General features: G+C 56.5%; 2 protein-coding genes across 6 annotated transcripts; both read right to left on the bottom strand.

Annotated features, from left to right (window-relative positions):
* Positions 1-810: 810 nt before the first annotated feature.
* SLC29A1 (solute carrier family 29 member 1 (Augustine blood group)) lies at positions 811-14,951 on the bottom strand. 4 transcript variants are annotated; one of them, XM_045844251.1, is made up of 15 exons: positions 10,932-11,043; positions 8,602-8,714; positions 7,345-7,486; positions 6,638-6,730; positions 5,368-5,449; positions 5,047-5,249; positions 4,805-4,944; positions 4,359-4,493; positions 4,175-4,272; positions 3,693-3,771; positions 3,147-3,244; positions 2,804-2,912; positions 2,478-2,563; positions 1,890-2,089; positions 811-1,487 (listed from the first exon to the last, which is right to left on the bottom strand). In XM_045844251.1, the coding sequence occupies exons 5-15, from the start codon at positions 5,419-5,421 to the stop codon at positions 1,376-1,378; spliced, it is 1,314 nt and encodes a 437-aa protein (XP_045700207.1). In that variant the 5' UTR covers positions 5,422-5,449; positions 6,638-6,730; positions 7,345-7,486; positions 8,602-8,714; positions 10,932-11,043; the 3' UTR covers positions 811-1,375. The 4 variants fall into 4 exon arrangements, with proteins under 4 accessions (XP_045700207.1, XP_045700205.1, XP_045700204.1 ...); XM_045844249.1 differs by lacking the exons at positions 6,638-6,730; positions 10,932-11,043 and adding an exon at positions 14,843-14,951; XM_045844248.1 differs by lacking the exon at positions 6,638-6,730.
* Positions 14,952-16,462: 1,511 nt separating this feature from the next.
* MYMX (myomixer, myoblast fusion factor) lies at positions 16,463-18,724 on the bottom strand. 2 transcript variants are annotated; one of them, XM_045844209.1, is made up of 2 exons: positions 18,599-18,724; positions 16,463-16,781 (listed from the first exon to the last, which is right to left on the bottom strand). In XM_045844209.1, exon 2 carries the CDS (start codon positions 16,715-16,717, stop codon positions 16,463-16,465), a length of 255 nt encoding a protein of 84 aa, XP_045700165.1. In that variant the 5' UTR covers positions 16,718-16,781; positions 18,599-18,724. The 2 variants fall into 2 exon arrangements, with proteins under 2 accessions (XP_045700165.1, XP_045700166.1); XM_045844210.1 differs by lacking the exon at positions 18,599-18,724 and adding an exon at positions 17,194-17,283.

Below are 18,724 nucleotides of genomic sequence, written 5' to 3'. Positions count from 1 at the left end.
GATCAGTGAGCAGTCTGGGCTATGCAGGAACACCTCCAGCCCTTCTGGGAAGTCTGGGACATGTGCTGAGGGCCGGTCACTGAGGCGGGGAAGGAGGTCCAGTGGCCAGAGCTCTGGCTCCACTCTGTCAGGAGGAGTCATCTTTGAGCAGGGGGACCCAGTGGTATGGCCCTCTCCACTGAGACACTCATTGTCCCACACCATCCACCCCTCCCAAGGCCAGAGTTTGGAAAGGGAAGGGGAGGGCTGAGCTGCAGTGCCAGAACACACAGGCCTCTTGTTTCCCCGGAGGTCCGAGCTTTGGTGTCAGGGCAGAGTGCCGGGTGGGGGAGAACCTCGGGTGCAGCTTGTTCTGGCCGGAAGGTGTGGGAGTACAACCAGGAGCCGTGTGGGAGGAGGCCGTAGTGGGAGAGCTGGCCAGTTTCGCAGAATTCATTTCTGGGACTGAGGAGTGAGGACGGGGGGAGGGGGTGACAGTGAAGACAAAAAAAAAAAAAGAGTGGGTGCTTTCTCCATCCCCAGTCTTATGGGAGAAGGAATGAAGCAGAGAGAAAAATGGCCTTTCTTGGTCTCAGCCATCCCTGGGTGTCCTGACTCTAGGCCCCTCTCTCCTCCATTTCCCTAGCAGAGGACACTGTAGCCTCTCTAAGGCTAAGAGGACTAACCCACCTCCACCCCGCAACCTTGGACCTAGGCCTGGTGTTGACCAAGACCCAGTTGGGTTGTGTGCATCCCCCAGGCTCAGGCTGCCATCCTTCCACCCTCTCCAGGGCGGGCAGCCGTGGCTGGCAGACACAGAGAGCCATGGGGGAAAATACAATGGTTTATTTAGTCAGAGAGCCTCTGAAGGCACCTGATTCTGTTGAGTATAAAAAAAGGCAGTAAAGTGTGGCAACTGTACAGGGTATACGACAGGTAGATACAAGGCAGGGGAAGCAGAGAGGGACAGAAAGCTTGTGGGAGGAAGCACAGGGAGGGGTGCACACACCGGACGGGACCTTAGGACAGACAGTCCGGGCCCCTCACCAACCCTGGTACAGGCACACGAACCTGCAGACACACTCCCTCTCCGAGCCTAGGACCCTCTGCTGTCCCGCTCAAGTAGGGGTCAGTCAGAGCCAAGTGTGGGGGATCTGCACATACGCAGACACTGTGTCCCCTTCCTTGACTCTGACCTGTGGGCCCACAATGTCTCCAATGTCCAACTGCCCACCCAGAGGGTCCCTTGCTGGGGCCTGGACACCAGGCCCAGCACAGGCCGCGAGAAAGCAGAATTCGGCTAGAAGAGAACACCTCCGGCCAACCCCTGCCCATCCCTGAAGGGTAAATAAGGGGCGTGAGCAGGTAGCCAGTGCAGTCCTCTGTCCATCTGTGGTCACACAATTGCCCGGAACAGGAAGGAGACGACAGCCCCCAGCGCCAGGCCCAGACACAGAAAGAAGGCCATGATGGCTCCAGCGGTCTCCGCCTCAGCTGGCTTCACTTTCCTAAAGGAGGTATGCAAGGCTAGGGTGACCCCTAGGGTGACCCCTACTCCAGCCCCACCCACAGCACCAGCATGAGGAGACCTGCCTCAGCACCCAATTCTGCTGACCAGCCCATCCTGCTCGCCCCATCCTAATCTAGCTTTTCCGTCATGGGGAAACATGGGTTAGGGGGCCGTCTTCCTCCTTCTCTGAGAGTGTCGTCCCATATCCCCCTTAAGTAAGCCTGGGTACCCTGCCCCTGCAGTCCTGCCCCCTGTGGCCCCTTCAATCTAGGTGCCCCTCCTGGCTGACTTCTTGCTCCGCCTGGAAACCTCAAGCTCCAGGCTCAGGGAGGCTCCTGTAGCCCTTTCTCCCTCCACTGAGTGTCCCCCTTTGGAGCGCTGGACCCTACCCGACACTCACTTGGGCCCGAAGCACATGCAGAGACTGGCGAGGTAGCCATTGGAGAAGGCGAAGGCGGCCATGAAGACGATGAACCAGGCGTCGTGCTTAAAGAGCACAGGCAGGAATCGGCGTTCACTGACGTTGCACAGCAGCAGCAGGGGCACGAACACCAGCCGGGCCAGCACCAGGCTTGGCAGCCAGCGGCTGTCCTTCCCAGGCTGTGGGGACCAGGCGGCGCCTCAGCCGGGCTGCCCCCACCCCACCCCAGGGCACACCCAGACCCCCAAGCTGCATATGGAACCCTTCAGGATCTTCATTGAAACCTCAAAACCTGGTTACCCTTATGGGTACTGATGGGGAGAGAGCAGAGTAGAAATTTCTGGAATGCTGGAAATGTTCTCCATCTTGACCTGGTTGGTGATTATACAGGGGATGTGTATATGGTCATTAAGCTGTACACTTGTGACTTGTACACCTAAGTACACATAAAGCTTTGGTTTTTGAAAAAGCATGGTCCCTGGTCACCATACTCTCCTGGTGCCCTCTCTGGGTCTCAGGATGGACTCTGCCCCTCATGAGGACGTGGTGCCCTCCTCTTCCACTTACCCACATGGACACGGCTGTGAGGCTTCGGCCCAGCCAGTCAAAGACATTGAAAGTCAAGAAACAGGACACAGGGGTGAAGTATTTTCCTGGAGAAGGAACAGTACATTAGGGTCATGTTATTAGGTCCAGAGGCAGATTTGGCAACCTTGACCCTCACTGGGGCTGAGTGTCCCCAGCTGTAAAGTGGAGATGCTTTTAGCCCGGGGAAGGGCAAGTGGACCAGGAGAGCCAAGCTGGGGAGATGGCAGCCCGGGGTCTCCGCTTCCCCACTCCCAGTCCTGCTAGAGCCCATCCATCCCCATTCGGGGAATGCACGGTGTCCTCACCCCAGGCGCTGCTGCCTGCAATGCTGGACTTGACCTCAGCAGTAACGGCAGGAAACAACCCGATAGTGATCGTGAAGATGAAGCAGACAGAGAGAGCCGGGACTAAGATCTGGAGGAAAGGGACCCAGGCCCCTGAGTCTTCATGGTGGTAGTGCATTAAAGAACCAATGTGCGCACGCGCGCACACACACACACACACACACACACGAGAGTCCAGGAGAGTGGCCAGTGTCAGTCAGAAAGGGATGGAATGGGCCGTGTGGAGGTAAGTGGTGAGTAGGTGGGGGAATGCGGAGAGAAAGAGGATCAGGGGTAGAGGGCAAGACACCCATGCCCCACGCACATTTTTGAGGATGGCTTGAATGGAGTGGCTTTTACTGGTGGGCTGAGAGCTGGGGGCTGAAACTCCAGACTCCTCTTTGCCTGCTCCTGGCTCCTCTCCTGGGGGGTGACAAATTATGGGAGGATCTTCAAGTTTTGGAAGGACAGAGCAACAGGAAGTGACATCACCATTCCCAGTGAGAGGGTTGGGGTTAGTAGGGGTGGACACCCCCTTACAGTGAGCAGAAGCACCCTAACCTCTAGCCCAGACCTCCTTCAAATCATCACAGTGCCGGCCCCTGTGTCCTGACCTCCCCCAGGAGCCTCAGCTCACTCTGCACCTTATCCAAGAATCCACTGTCCTCAGGCATTCAAGGTCATCCAGGAACTCCCCCTATTTTAGTTTTCCCAGCTCTTATTTCCCATAGTCCCCCGGACCCCACCCTGGTCCCTCTGGCCTCTGGCTCAGCTCGCCAATAAATACAGTGTACCCACTCCTGCCCTCTGTGCTCAGCTACCCCTGCCAGGGAGGCCGCCCACTACCCCAGGTCCCTCAGGCTATTCAGACCTTTACTAATGAGGTCCAACTTGGTCTCCTGTTCCCCAGACCCTTCAAGCTTGAGCTGCAGGTAGTAGCGGTAGAATTCCTATCAAGAGAAGGAGACAGCCCTGGCTGGCGTAGCTCAGTGGATTGAGTGTGGGCTGGGAACCAAAGTGTCCCAGGTTCGATTCCCAGCCAGGGTACATTCCTGGGTTGCAGGCCATAACCCCCAGCAACTGCACATTGATGTTTCTCTCCCTCTCTCCCTCTCTCCCTCTCTCTCCCTCTCTCTCTCTCTCTCTCCCCCTTCCTCCCTCCCTTCCCTCCCTAAAGAGAAATAAATAAAATCTTAAAAAAAAAAACTTAAAAAAAAAAGAAGGAGACAAAGGTGGACTCAGAGGCAGGATCTCCAGAATCCCTGCCTCCCCCAAGTTTCAGCCTCTGAACGCCAGTGGTCCGGAGTCCTGGACTCCCCAGGCCCCAAACCCACACTCTCTCCTTTTGCTCACCAGCCGGGGCAGTCCCAGGTAACAAATGATGGTCAAAACGATGACCCCGCAGGCTGTGATAAAATAGCCGAAGGCACTTTTTGCCAGCTCTGAGCCACCTGGGGTGGAGGGTGTCAGAGATGAGACGGGCTCTACTCCCTTTGCCCCACAAAAATCCGACAGGCAGACAGGCAGCAAGACTTACTGGCAATGGCGCAGATCATGGCCACGGAGGCGAAGATGCCCGCCAGGCCCTGGCCGCTCATGATGGGGGTCGTGTAGCTGGCAGGCAGGAGGCCAGCCAGACCAAACAGGCTGCCCTGCAGGATGGCACCAAATGCTGGGGGAGCACGGTGGGCATCAGCAGGGGTGTGGGCGGCGTGGGATTCACTTCGAATGGGGGCAGCTGGGGCTTACGGGAAAACAGGTTCCTGCAACTCCTGCGCCACTGCCAGTGGGCCTCGCTGCTCAGCGGCCCTTCTCTGCGCCCCCCTCCCGGCCCCGTTCCCTTCCTGCCCAGGCCTCTGCGTCCACCCCATCCATTCCCTCCGGGTGTCTGAGTGGGCTCCTGTCTGGCTGACTGTGGGTCTACAGGAAGGGGGGGGGGTGTGGGAAGGTCTCGGCCCCAGGTCCCCTCCCAGTTCTGCTTACAGTTAATGAGCATGATCTTGATCATGGTGATGACGAAGAAGGGCAGGGCATCCATGGGCACCTTCACCAGGACAGCGGTGATCAGGAACACCAGCAGGATGGCCAGTAGGCTGCCCAGGATCCGGACAGCCTGGGGGATCCTGGGGGAGAGGCCGAGGTGGCAAAGAGGCGCGGCGGCAGCCGGGGCGCAGCCAAGAGTGCGCAGGAGGCAGCCAGGGGTCAGGCTGGGCCCGCTCGCTCACCTCCGATGCAAGAAGGAGTTGAGGCAGGTGAAGAGCAGCAGGGGCAGCATGGCACACAAGGTCATGACATTGTTGAAGATGACACTCAGGTAGCTCCGCTCCGGAGAGGGTGTTGTGGGGGCGACCGATGCCTGGATGTCCCTGTCCAGTTTGGCAGTGACCGAGGACACATTCTGGGGCTGGTCCAGGCGTTTTGTGAAGTACTGTGGGGGATGCAGAGGATGTAGAGAGGCTGCGGCCTCCCCCTGTGCCTGCAAGCACAGACCCAGGCCCTCCACGCCCAGTGGACATACCCCTGGGGCCCAGTCCTCCCAGTCTCACCTGGGTGGCTGTCATGAAAAAATTCCAGGGGAGCAGGGTCCCCAGACCCAGCATGAAGAAGATAATCCAGACGGCTTTGTATCTGGAGGTGGGAGAGGAAAAAGGAGCCACATGACCCACCGTCCCACCTTCTTTCCCAGATCAAACCTGGGGAAGCCCGTCCCTCCCCGACCTTGTCTCTCCAGCTACCCCAGGGCACAGGGTGTCTGTGTTTGTGTCCATGTGCCTGCGTCCTCCTGTGGGGGTGTGTGAGGGGGAGGTGTTCTGGGATAGGGAAAAGGGCCCGGCTGAGTCCACAGAGGGAGGAGGACCAGGGACACAGGGCTGAAGGGCACAGCCGGGGGACGATGGTTCCCAGCCCCCAAAGACTCGGGACCCTGCAGGTTTGGGAACCAGTATGACCACATGTCTGCAGGCAGTTTTGGAAATCCTGATGTAAGGCTGGGGGTGGAAGGTGAGTGAGAAAGCAAACAGCAGTGTCTTCCACCCCTGCCTACCAGACAGGCTGGAAAAGATTGTGCAGTCAGAGGGGAATCGTGTGGCTCCCCAAAGAGGATTCTGAGGTCAAGAAAGTCCCAGACCATTCTGGACCTGGTGCCTTGGGGCAGTTGGAAAATGAAGGAACTGGTTTTTTCCTGGCCCAGACTGAACCAGCTTTGTAGGTCATACCACCTAGGTAGGCCGGGGGGTGTCCAGCCACTGGAGGTCATCTGGGCCCCAGTGTATAAACAAGTGTCACCTCAGCTTTTGCCAGGGCATACCCCCAAGTCGTACACCTCAGGGCCTGTCTGGGATGGGCCAACTCCGTCAGGCAGCCCTGGGTCCCCCCACTGTGGTCTCCAGGTGTGTCTGCCATACCTTCTCCACAGCCAACTCTCTTTCTTCAGAGATGGCAGAGACAAAGCCCAAGGCAGTGAGGGCAGGTCTGGCCAGAGCGCAGGGCCTGGCCTTACGCACGGAGGGCCTGGGTTAGCGCCCCCCTGGGCAAGCCTGGGTCATTACAACTGCAGTCCCCCAACTCCTCAAACACCGTTAAAGGCTTGGTTCAGAGACCCAGGACGAAGGCAGAAACTCCCAGTCAAGGTCACCTATGATAGAGGGTCGGAGTGGGGCTGGATGAGTGCAACAGGTGATGGAGATGGGAAGGGGTTCAGAGAACAGCTGGGAGTGATGGGGAGGCTCGGGCTGGCCGCCCGAGAGTAGGGACAAGGGAGGGAGGGGCCTATACTTACTGTCTCCTTAAATTCTCTCCCATCCAAATAAACCTCACCTCTATTTTACAGGTGGGAAATGGTCCCAGAGAGATCAAGCTGAGTGCCCAACGTCCCACAGCCAGAAGTGGTCTAGTTCTACGGCCTTTGGCCTAGGAGGGAGACAGAATGGGCTGAAAGAGGTGATGGGCTAAAGAGCTTTGGATCTGAGGCATGACCTCATCACCTTTCTTGGGTCCTAGACTCCTCGGAGAACTTGAATCAAGCTACAGCCTCTTCTCCAAAAACACAAATGGACGATTGCACATGCAGGTCCAACTGAAGGGAGTTCGCAGGCTCCAGAGGTGCAGAAGGGAGAGGAAGGTCACAGCACGGGCCAGGGTGGGCCAAGGTCATGTGAAATAGAGGCCACTCTGAGGGAGGGGCAGTTCTGCCAGATGTGTTCTGGAATGAGGGGTGCTGCCAAACATCTCCCCATGCTGGCAGCGGCAGCAGCCAGCAGTTGCTGGCTGGCTGGAGAGCAACAGTGGGAAAACTGACAGACCAGGGAGGGGCTGCCACCTACTCACCCTGGCCCTCCCCACAGACACCCCAGCCAGGACCACCAAGACACTCATGGTCCCCGCCCCCGAGCAGACCTGACTCATGACTGACTAGCTAAAAGGCCAATCAGCAGTGACAGCTCCAAATTCCCAAGTACATGGCATCCAGCCCCCTGGAGACCCATTTCCACTGCCCTGGGTCCCCAGCCCAGGTCCCCCCGTACCTGTCCTGAGGCTGCTGATTGGTTGTCATGGTGACGGTGGTCTTGGTTTTGCCTGGCTGACAGCTGTCTTCTTCTGAAGCTCTCTTGGGGCAGCTGTGTGAGGCCTTGTCTCGCCCGGTTTCCCCACAGGCCTCTTTAGACTCTTGGGGGGTAGGAAGGGACAAGGCAAACAACTGGCAAGTGCTAGAGTCCAGCAGGACACCCTCCTGCCCCTGACTCTCAGGACCGCTCAATCTGACCCCTCTGGCCAGTCCTGTTGGGCCCCCCTGCCTGCTCAGGCTCTACCTGGCAGCAGGCCTGGCCTGGCCGCTGCCACCGCTATTTTTACCCAGCAGCAAAGCCGTTCATACGCTGGGAAACCGGAGGGTGGAGAGCAGGGGAGGAGGAGGAGGACGTCTGACTGAGAGGTTGGGAAAGACTGGGAAAGACAGGCAAAGGCAGGGAAAGGGATGAGAGGGGTTAGGGACAGTGACGACAACAGAAGGAGGGACAGGAGGAGGAGAACGGCAGAGACTGAGCAGGCGGCGAGGGAGGGCGAGGGAGGGCACGAAACGAACATCTGCAGGAGTGGCAGCCCCGGGGGGGGGGGCGGGAGGGCTGCGGGAGGGCTGCGGCAGGCCGAGAGGCGGCCCCCTCCAGGGCCTGTCCATTGAATCTGACCTCTCCGCCCTCCTGGGGAGCCCCTGGACTAGGGTGGGCTCTTGAGAACTTGTCCCCTCCTAGAGGTACCCAGACTCTAGCCTCTCTGCTGGTGGCACCTTAAACTTCCCTTCCAGCCACTGCCCAGGGACTTCCCAGTTCCTGGTCACTTTTCTAGGAAAACACTTTTCGATAGGTGAGGGACACAGTCTTTTTCATAGCCTAGTTTGACCTCTCCCTTGACCCCCAGCCCTGGCCCGACTCATCCCATCCCCCTCCAGCCCCTTGGTTCCTCTCTATTCCAGGCCTCTGTCCTCTTCCCAAGAGCAAACTTGAAGGGAAGATTGTGGAGGGGGACAGCCAGAGAGGAGCACAGGCCTGATAACCACATAGTCCCAAAGCTCCTAGCCTCCCACTTCAGTGTCCCTCCCCTGCTCTCCCCACCCTTGTGTTATTTCTGTAGCTAGGGCCTCTTTGGCACCAGCAGATAAAACGGCTTTCCCTTTGGATGGCATGGAAAACCAGGCTGGCGTGTGCTGGTGCATCCCCCACGTGAGAGACTAATTCCAGAGCCAGGAGGACTGGGTTCCCCCGTGGCCCACCTGGGCCGGCACTCACCGGTTGCCTGGACTTGCCAGCAGAAGATCGGAGCACAGGAGTCCTGGGCAGTCCCTGGAAGGTGGTCCTAGCTCCAGCTCAGGCAGCAGGCCTTGTCCATAGGCTTCCCCTAGCTAAGGTCCAGAGCATATAGGGAGAGAAACCCCAGGCCTTCCTGTAGGAGAAAGCTGCCCCATTCTGAGAAGCTTCACACACACACACACACACACACACACACACACACCAGCCAGGGAGGTAAGAAAAACCACATTTGCAGCTTGGCAGATAACAGACTCAACAGTCTCAGCAGGGGAGCTGAGGGGCTGGGTCAACTTGAGCACAGCCTGTGTTGGAGGCCCAGGTGCAAGACAGACAGATAGACACCTGCAGGGACCCTAAACCCTCTAGCAGTCGAGGTCCTCTCAATTTTCCTGGGTCAACTACAGACTCTCCAAAGCCTTCCCTAGCTTGTGCATGTGTGTTGGGGGAGGGGGAGCAGACCCACCATCTCCACCTGCAGGCAGAGGGCTTCTTGCATTTATCCTTTCAACAAACATTTATTGAGGACCTTTGCAGGCTAGCCAGGCACTGTTCTAAGCACTGAGGACAGAGTGAACAACTTTTTACATTTTCTAGAGGAATGGGGGCAAGAAGGCTCTACCCGGGATGGGGGTGGGGTGGGGTGGACAGAGAAGGCCGCTTTTCACCCTGTGTTCCTCCCCCACCCCACAGACAATGTTCCTGGCAGTCAAGAGCAGGTGCAGTTCAAAACCAGACCAGAGACTGGGTGGGGAGAAGAGGGCGCCTTCCCTTCCTTGGTGAAATCTGCTGTAAGCTCAGAGAAGAATAAACTTCTGTCCTCTCCCTCATCAGCATCTGGCTTTCTGCTCTCAGCGAACCCACCCCAGGGCTGGGCACAATTCAGCTCCAGGGGCAGCTCCTTCCCCTGCCTGCATCCTAACAGCAGGCCAGTACAAATGTTTTATTTTTGTCTTCCTAACTTTTTAAAAAAAGAGCTTATTTATTTTTTAGAGAGGGAGAGGGAGGGAGGAAGAGAGGGAGTGAAACATCCATCAGCTGCCTCTCTCACACTCCCAACCCAGGACCTGGCCTGTGACCTAGGCATGGGCCCCAAATTGAACCGGTGACCTCTTGGTTTGTGGGCCAGTGCTCAACCCACTGCGCCATACCAGCCAGGGCTATGTCTTCTTTGCCCAGCAGCAAATTACCAGCTCAGAGCATCTGGTGTACCTCCAGCACGCTTTGGCCTGCCCAGATGGGGCCCTGAAAGCAGCCACCAAACTCAGGCTCCCAACACCTACCTTTCATGTGCCCCAGCATTCAGACGCACCCCTGCAGTAGTATCAGATTCTCCACTCCCCAGGATCTCAGATGGGGCCAGCCTGCAAATACCCCTTCTTTCTCTCATCATGACCCATAAGCTAGTTCTAAACTGTTTCCATTGAACAGATGGGGGGCAACCAAGGTTCTTTGAGCTGAAATTCAAATTCAACGTGCAGCTTATTCTAGGCTCCTTCTGGGGTAGAGAGGGAGGTATGGAGGCTGCTTCTCGGCTAGTCCTATATACTGGGAGGTGGGGATGTTCTACTCCAGCTAAGGGGGAAAAACTAGGTGGGGGCCAAGATAACCTCCTGAGTGTCAGGAATAAGGAACGCCCCCACCCCACCATTACACACACATCCTGGCAAGAAGCGCTCACCCGGCAGGAGTACAAGTGGGAGGGTCTAAAGGTTACCAGAAAAATGGGCAGAGGGGCCACCCCAAGAGAGGCGAGAGGCAGGATGGGACCAGCCCTCACCCATCATTGCTCTCCACTGGGAAGAAAACCTGAGAGGTGAGTGTCCTTGCCCTTTCTTTGCGTGAAGGAAGGGTCCTCTCTCCCGGAGCAAATGAAGCCTCACACAGAAAGGAGAGACCAGGGACGGAGTTCGGCCAATTAAAAGCGGGGGTTAAGGAGACAGCTCCTCCATTCAGCGTGCCGTACCCACCTCCCCATCCTCAGCCCCATCCTCCCCCGTACCAAGATTAACCATCTATGCGCCTTTGCAGAAGTCAGCTCCGAGACAGTCTGTTTTAAGCCCGGAAGTCAGGTCTACCCGCCTGGCTCGGGTCTCCCTCCCACGCCCCTTTCTTCCGCGCAGCACCTTTTTTCTTGCCCCTGGGCGCGCCAGCCACGTGCTGCGCTGCTCCGCACACTCCCGCACCCCGGGTCGCTCCCCGCGTCTCTTCTGCGGCAGGCCAGGCCCCGCTTCCCTACCCTACTAGGACGCCGAAAACAGTGTCTTCCGCCCCGGCTGGTCTCTAGACCCCCGGACCAGAGCAACACCTACCGTGGCGGAGTCCTCCAGGGCTGAAAATCCGCGCGCTGCCACGCCGCTTCCATCGCCCCCTTGCTGCTCCTCGCCTACGGTGCCCCCGCCTCCTCCCTCTCTCCGCCCCGCCGGCTGGCCCCAGAGGCAGCTGACCCTCGGGACCACGCCCCCACCACCCCTGCCAGTCGCACCCCGCCCAGGGTCACCTGGCCCACACAAACCTTGTTAGTTTCCGTAGCTTGGACCTCTCCGGGGGCGGCCCCACCAAACTCTGCTCCAGCAAACCCTGCCCCGTTAGGGAGCGCACAACGTCGGAGGGTACAGCCCCACACGGGTACCCCTAGTCTCCTCCGTGCTGGGGCTACACAAATCCTACAGAACTCTTCTCGGTGGTTCTCCCGGCAACAAACCTGCCAGACAGGCCCCGACGCCCCCATGTCCCTACTCTCTCTCAGATGCTCCCTTTTCACCCCCCACATACCCTCCCAGGCTATTTTCTTCCGTGGTGCACCTTTTTCCTTAACAGCGACCCCCCTCCCTTTTCAGCGCTACTTTCTTCCCTTCAGACTTATCCTGATATTTCCTCTCCCGCCCTCCACTCCACCGTGCCTTGGCATCCCTCCGTCACAATCAGTGACCTGCAAGGTGGGTTTTCTCACCTCTAACACACACACACCACACACCCACCCAGACACGGCCCCCCACACTTGAAGTGGGATGCCTGGTTTGTGTGGGGGTTGATGGTAGAGGCACGGCCCTGTAGCCCCTCGTGATTCACCCTTCTAAATTCAGAATTTTGGAAAGACTGGGGCCCAGGTGAGGATAGGAAGAAAAAAAGCAGGAAACAGCCTTACGTACTGAGTGAATCCTATTGTCTTGATACTCAGAGGCAGGCTGACGCTTGCCAAGTCCCACATCCTCCCACCCCCAGGAGGAGGGGGTGGGCATGTAGAGAAGTCCTTCTTGTACCTTCAAGGGAGGGGGAAGGGATTCACTCCTTTTTGTTGGTTAGTAAATTTGGGGGTGAGGGGAATCACTGCCCCTACAGCAGCTCTCAGTGCTGGAGCACAATCCAAAGGCTAGGGCGGTACTGAGGAGAGCAGATCCATTCGAGTCCCCACTCGATCCCCACTACCCAAGAGGCCTGTCCCCTGGAGAAGCCACAGACACTAATGAACAATTAGGAGTACTGTTACCAGAGAGGGGGCTGGCCAAGTGGGTCTGCCTACAGCCAACTGTAGTGTGTGGGTTCTTGACTTCGTGTAGGAAAGATTTCACAACACGAGTCCCGGTGACTCTGAGGATCTATTATTAAAGCTGGGGACAGTGAAACAAGGAAGGGCTCACCATAGAAGAAGCAACAGGAGAGCCTGGGCTGGGGCTGCCTTAGCTCCCTGGGAAGTCAGAGAAAAGTGGGTCTTAGGGACAGGTTCAGGGGATTAGCCTGGGAGAAGCTGCCACTGACCATTGCCTGCAGGGTTGTCCAACCTTTTGACCTCTCTGTACCACACTGAAAGAAGAGTTGTCTTGGGCCACACATTAAAAACATCGCAACACATAATCACAAAAAAATCTCATAATGTTTTAAGATAATTTACAATTTTGTGTCGGGCTGCATTCACAGCCATCCTGAGCCATATGCAGCTTGCGGCCCCAGGTTAAACATCCCTACTAGAGTTTAAGAGCCATATGCCTGTCAAGAAAGAGGTGAGGGTGGGGGGAAGGTGAAGGGAAAAGAAATGGTGTGGGCTCCTCTAGAGAAGGAGAGTGAGAGCTGGGGCCTTTGTATTGAGGTGCAAGCTCTCTTTCTCTCTCTCTCTCTCTCTCTCTCTCTCACACACACACACACACACACACACTCAGGAATCTTAGGGCAGGTCTCAGGGGAAGGTTTCAGCAGAATGTTCATCAGTTCTCCCCATGGGCCCTGACAGGGTCACGGTCTCCACTGTTTGGTCAGTGAGGGCAGGGGGTCTATAGTCATTGCAGTTGGTTCTGGCATTGCCCAACTGGTTTTGCTGCTTTCCTGGGCCTGGAACTGAAATACAACTGAGGCCTAGATGATACCTCCAGGAAGGAAAGGTTACCCTGGGGGCAAGGTCCTTGTTTTCCTAGTTTTGCCCCCTGCCAGGCACTTGGAGCCTTCTACCCTGGCAACAGTCTGCACCTGGCTGTAAACTGCTAAACCATTGGTGCTCAGCTGTCTGTCTCAGTTTCCCTAGTCTACTTGCCAAGGAATTTTCCTAGCCTCTATCACGTCTCCCTAACATCATAGGGATAAGGCAGAATCACACCATCTCCCCAGAGGTCAGACTGGGCCCTGAAGTGAGGGGTAGTTTTCTACTTAGAATCAGTGGACCCTTCCCAAGCTACTCCAGAAGGGGTGTTCCCAGAATTCCAGCTTCTTGTCCCACAGAGACACACCACACCATCACCACCCAGACTTAAACAAGCAGAGGGCAGGAAGCAGGGAATCGGTGGTATTTTTTTAGGCACTGCACCATGGCTCTAGGGCAGCTTCATGTCTAAATCTCCCTCCCCGTCCCTACCCTGTGTTTGCCCAGTCTGTCTCTCTTCCTCTCCCGGCTCTCCTCTCCCCTTTCCTGGCCCCTGTCTCTTTCCCCACCTTTATTGCCCAGCTCTGGGCCTGTGGGGGTGGCAAGCCTTAGTGGTCAGACAGATCCGCCAGGCATGGTTAGGCTGGGGGCCAGTGCTGCAGTGTGTATCAAGGGGGCTGGAAGTGGAAAGAAGCTGGAGGGAAGTGGTGAGGGTCCTAGGCCAGAAAGAGGAGGCTGGCTCCTCCGTTGACCCCTGCCGAATGAAGCCTGGCCTGCTCCGGAGATGGCAGCAATCAGGTCTGTTAGTGCTGGAGGGAAGCCCACGTGGCGCACACCCTGCGTGGGCCCCCAGCCAGCACCCACACCCCTCCAGAGCCTCCTCCGTGGGCGGAGATGATTGCTAGATGCCAGGGACTTCTGTGGACAGCATCAGCAGAGCCCAGCTCACACTGGCCTGTGCCTGGAGTTTTTCTAGCCCGGCCAAGGCAGTCCTAGTCACCCTCTCTGCCCAGTCTAATGGCCCTCTTCCTCCCTGGGCTCCCTCAGATCCTTGGTGGAGGAGTGGGGTGGGAAGGGCTGATCAGGTTCCCCACTCCTGCCCTATCTAACACTGTGACTTGCTCCAGACGCCCTCCTCCCCCATCCGGGCCTGCCTGAACCCCCACACAGGCCTATCTTCCCCCTACCTTGTGTCCGTCTGTTTGTTGCACGTGTGTTTGCTCAGCCCAGTGTTTGTTTTGTCACCAGGGCGGGTCTCATGACTGTGCCTTCTCAGTTTGTGTCTGTGACCATACCTCCATGGCCTTGTGGCAGGGCTGGGACTAGGGCAAGGCCAAGGAGGCGACCTGACTGAGTCACAAAATTTAAGGGGGTGCCAAAACCCCTAGGAATCAAGATGAATATTTTAATGCAGTGTTTAAAAAAAAAATCAAGGTCAATGCAAAAGAAAAATCCACGAACAAATTATCAGAATTGAAAATAAAGACAGAATCTGGTTCTTACTGGGTCAGACTCACCTCACCTTCCTCGAGCGGACAGGGGCTCTCTGTTCACTATGTCTGGGCTTGCCCCTCCAGCCTAACTTCTCAGCCCCTTCCCTCTGCTCTGGGTGGGTCTCTGACCTTGTGTGATCTGTATGTGTTTGGGGCTGAGGTTAAGGAACAGTCATCTAACTGTGGCCTTCTAAGTCCCATAAAATGTCCCCTCCGCCAGAAACCGTAGATTCCAACTCCATTGATATCCCCACTCCAGCCAGAGCCCTACCCGCACCTCTCCGCCTCACCAGGCCTTTGGAGAACAGCTCAGACCCCGCCCCACCCCCACCCCCACCCCACCCCCCCCCCCACCGCCCCGCCTCTGCTCCCCGCACACCTGCAGAGACTTTGCAAGGTCAGGCTGAACAGGGGATGGGGGAACGGAAATTCTCAGGCCGGCTCTTCTAGCCTCTTCACCTGGGGTCTGGGGCGGTAGCCGGTGAAAGCAGCCCGGGCCAGGTCTGACCGGTCTCTGCCGCCGGACAGGAAAGGGGTTGCAACCCGCGATTCGAGGCCCACTGGGTCCAGCCCGGCGCTCCTCCGGAGCTGTGAGCGCTTCGGAGGGAGACCGGCAGAAAGGGAGGGAGGCCGGGAGGAAGGCCTGGAGCAGCGGGGTGGGGAAAAAAGCGCCCATGACCCCTGAGGGGAACGGTGTTTCGGGATCAGGGGCTCTCACCCCCTTCACTCTGCTCGAGTCCCCAGGCTGCTTTCGCAAGAGGGGTCCTTTTGAGGACTCCAGGAGGAAGCAGATGGCGGAGCGGTGGGGAGGCGGGTGTCTGGCGGAAAGCCCCACAGACCTGGGAGGGGGCGCACGGCTCTGGTCTCAGATCTTCCCCTGGCCCAAGCTTCTGACCGTTATGGGAACCGGATTAAGAGAAGGGATGATCCCATAAGATTCCTGTATTCCTCATTGCCCCCCTCTGACCATAAAGCTGGTGGAAGGAGGCAGGAAAGACTGTTGCTAGGGAACCCTAAGCAAATTATCCGGAGGTTGAAATGCAAATACATCTGACAACTCTTATTCAACCCTTGAAGCGCCTCCCATTGGAGAGAAGGAAATGAAGCAGCGGACTCTTCGGGCTATCCCCCACACCCCATCTCTGCAGGAACTTACAGTTCTGCACCCCTCCCCTGAGGGGGGTGCCCTCAGGGTCCCTGGGCTAACAAATCTCCCTCTTTCCACCACCACTTGCTGAGAAGAATCTCCAGACGCTGCCAGGGTCGTTTTCCTCCTTACCGTGAGCAGAACAACCAGATGTTCTCCCAGAGAGGCCCGGGACCGCTGGGTCAGAGCGTGGCTGACTGGAGTGAGACAACAGAAACGACTTCCCGGAGATGAGCACTGACAGGGACAACAGAATGGGGGTCAGAGGAGGCCTGGAGTTGTTCCCCACCCTTACCCACTGACCAGGTGACACTGCCTTGCAGTGCAAGCAAGAGTGTGGATGACAAGAATTTCAAAGGCATTCCAGGAAGTGGAAAATATTTATTGAACACCTGCTGCATGCTAGGCTTTGGGAGCAGGACTGATTCTCTGGGGGAATCAATGCTTGTTCTTCTAAGGTAAATCCTGAGTCTGGAAAACAGTCAGGATTAAAATCTTGCCTCTCCACTAAATTGGCAGTTGTTCCTGGGTTAAGGATTGTCCCTCATGGGACCTCATGTCCCCGTTTGTCTGGGGGAAGGGAAAGATGGGAGAGTCAGTTCCTTTCCCTGCTGAAGCCCCAGGCGATTAGGAAAGGTCTTGAATGCAGAGAGGACAGGTAAAGTTCAGTTTTCCTCATGGTTCCAGTCATTTCTGCTGGAGCCGGGAGGCATGTCTTGGTCAGACCCGGCTCATGCTCAGCCCTGAACCGCATCTAATGCCCATTGGGCAGGCTTCCGTCAGTGAGGTTGGCAGGACTGTCTTACTCCCAAAGCAAGTGTTTGGTTCCCACTGCTACCAGGACTCGTGGCCTCATTTTTCCGGGGCTAGCCTCTCCCTCCTCTCAGGGTTGGCTGCTCTGGAAGCCACCCCAGCATCTGGCGGGTGTCTCTGGCTGAGGACGAACAACAGACAGCCCAGCAAAGCCTCTCGAATGTCCTGGGAGCCCAGGCGGCGGGCCAGTTGACGCAGCAGGGGCAAGAGGTGCTGGCGGGCCATGCGGGCTGCAGGCAACAGCAGGCGAGACAGCAGCATTCGAAGCAGCAGCGGGAGCAGCGGCACAGGCATGGCTGGGTCAGAGACTTCAAAAGCAATCCAGAACGTAGGCTTGCCTTTCCTGTTCCCTGCTCACCTGGCAAAGACATCAGATTTTATGCAGAATTCCCAACTCCTTCTGTTTCCACCATCACATTCCCAGACCTCAATTTGTGGATCGCATCTGCTTTCCTGAAGCCCATTTTCTTGGCAAGGTAGCATCTGGGGCAGGAGGGTTCTCCCTGTAGAGTAAAGCTGAGACTAGGGCTTACAGCCTGCCACACCCAGGCTCCAAGGGCTGCTACTGTTCCCTACACCCTTCCCTCCTCCAGTCACCCCTTCTCTTGCACACTCTCCCGACACTCTCCATCCCTTCTTCCTCAATCCAGGAGGAGTTTTTCCCCAGGCAATTCTAAATTTCCTTTTTTTGTCAGAGGGGAGCCTTGATCCACCCTGAGCTGACACGTCTTACCCTCCCAACCCTCCACCCCATGGGCAGCAGCTCTCACCAGTCAGAACCACTGCTCAGAAGCAATCTCTGTCTGAATTGACTTGTGGGGACACAGCCTCACATGGCACTTGATACACAGGGCTGCCCCACCCACCTTGGCCCCACCTTGGACAGCTTGTCAGGGTGGGGGAGCTGCGAAGAGACAGCTGTGTGCTGGCACTTGGTATTTGGAGGGGAGGGGACAGCTGGGCTGCAAGAAGTGGCAGGAACAGATGCAGGAATTCTCCCTACAGGGTTCAGACCTCAGAGTTGGAACCCAGACTGCACTTTAAATGTGACCTCATGCCTGCTGTTTTCTCCTCTCAGTTCTTTTTCTTTTAATTTTTATTTATTTATTTTTTTTGGTAGAGAGAGAGAGAAAGAAACATTGATTTATCGTTCCATTTATTTATGCATGTGCCCAGACCAGGGATCGAACCCACGACCTTGGTGTATCAGGATGATACTCTAACCAACTGAGCTACCTGGCCAGGACAAGATTGTACTTTCTAATGACGTGACTGTATGCACGTTGATTCTTCATTCTTCGGAGCTCCGGTCCCCTCCTCAGTTACCTCAGTCTCTGGGGGTGGCTGGGGGGAGTAACTGGAGTGGGACTGTGTGTGAGATGCCTTTGCCCAACCTCAGGAACAGTGAGACTGCAGCCCAGACACAGCGGGCGCTCTCAGAGTGGCTGAGACAGGGAGAACAGGCCCCGGGCAGGCATTTGCGGGCCCTCCCCTGGGGTGAAGGAGCCGGGTTGCAGTGCATCTCACAGCTGGGCTCAGTTAGACAGAGCTGGGCAGCACTGCCATTGAGGGACAGGAAGAAGAATACCCACTTCTCTTCAGGACCCTCTTCTCCACCTACTTTTCCCCCCAAGATTAAATGAAATTCCACGAGGTAGCAAGATATAGAGACAGCCTGGGTTTCTTTTGTTTTTCCTACTTTATAAAATGGACATAATTTCTGCCTTGCTGGGCTCAGTGAAATAATAGTCATGAAGGTATTTTATGAACTTCAGCCTAGCCTTGGGAATATGACCATCTGTCATCATTTCACCACCAGCCTGCATCATCACATCTCCAAAACCATCGAAGACCTTGAAGAAAGAAAACAACTATCTGAAAGGCCTGCCCCACTTCTGCCTGGAGGAAGCAGGCACTAGGGTATAGATAAGCAGGCACTAGGGTATAGATTTACAGGCATTGTCTTGCTCTCCTTCCAGTTTCTTCCTGAAGATATGTGAAAGCCACGTGTCATCCCTGGGCTCTGGGCAGAACTCGTATTGGGTGCACGTGCGTGCCAAGCCTGTGAATTCATGATCACTCTCAATTCTCACCACCACTCTGCAAAGGGAGGCAATTATTATGACCCATTGTATAGATGAGGACACTGAGATTCAGAATGGTTAAGCAACTTACCTAGAATCACACAGCAGACGGATGACCTGGTCTCTCCCCCAAACCTGTCCCTCTCTTTGGCTCTTCCGTGTCCATATGCGGCAGCTGCACCTTTCTAGTTACTCTGGCCAGAGCCCTTGACTTGTC

This window comes from Phyllostomus hastatus, unplaced genomic scaffold (assembly GCF_019186645.2).
Source record: "Phyllostomus hastatus isolate PE091 unplaced genomic scaffold, TTU_PhHast_1.1 phas_contig_40, whole genome shotgun sequence".
Classification (NCBI taxonomy): Eukaryota; Metazoa; Chordata; class Mammalia; order Chiroptera; family Phyllostomidae; genus Phyllostomus; species Phyllostomus hastatus.
This window is presented reverse-complemented; position numbering and strand designations above follow the sequence as displayed.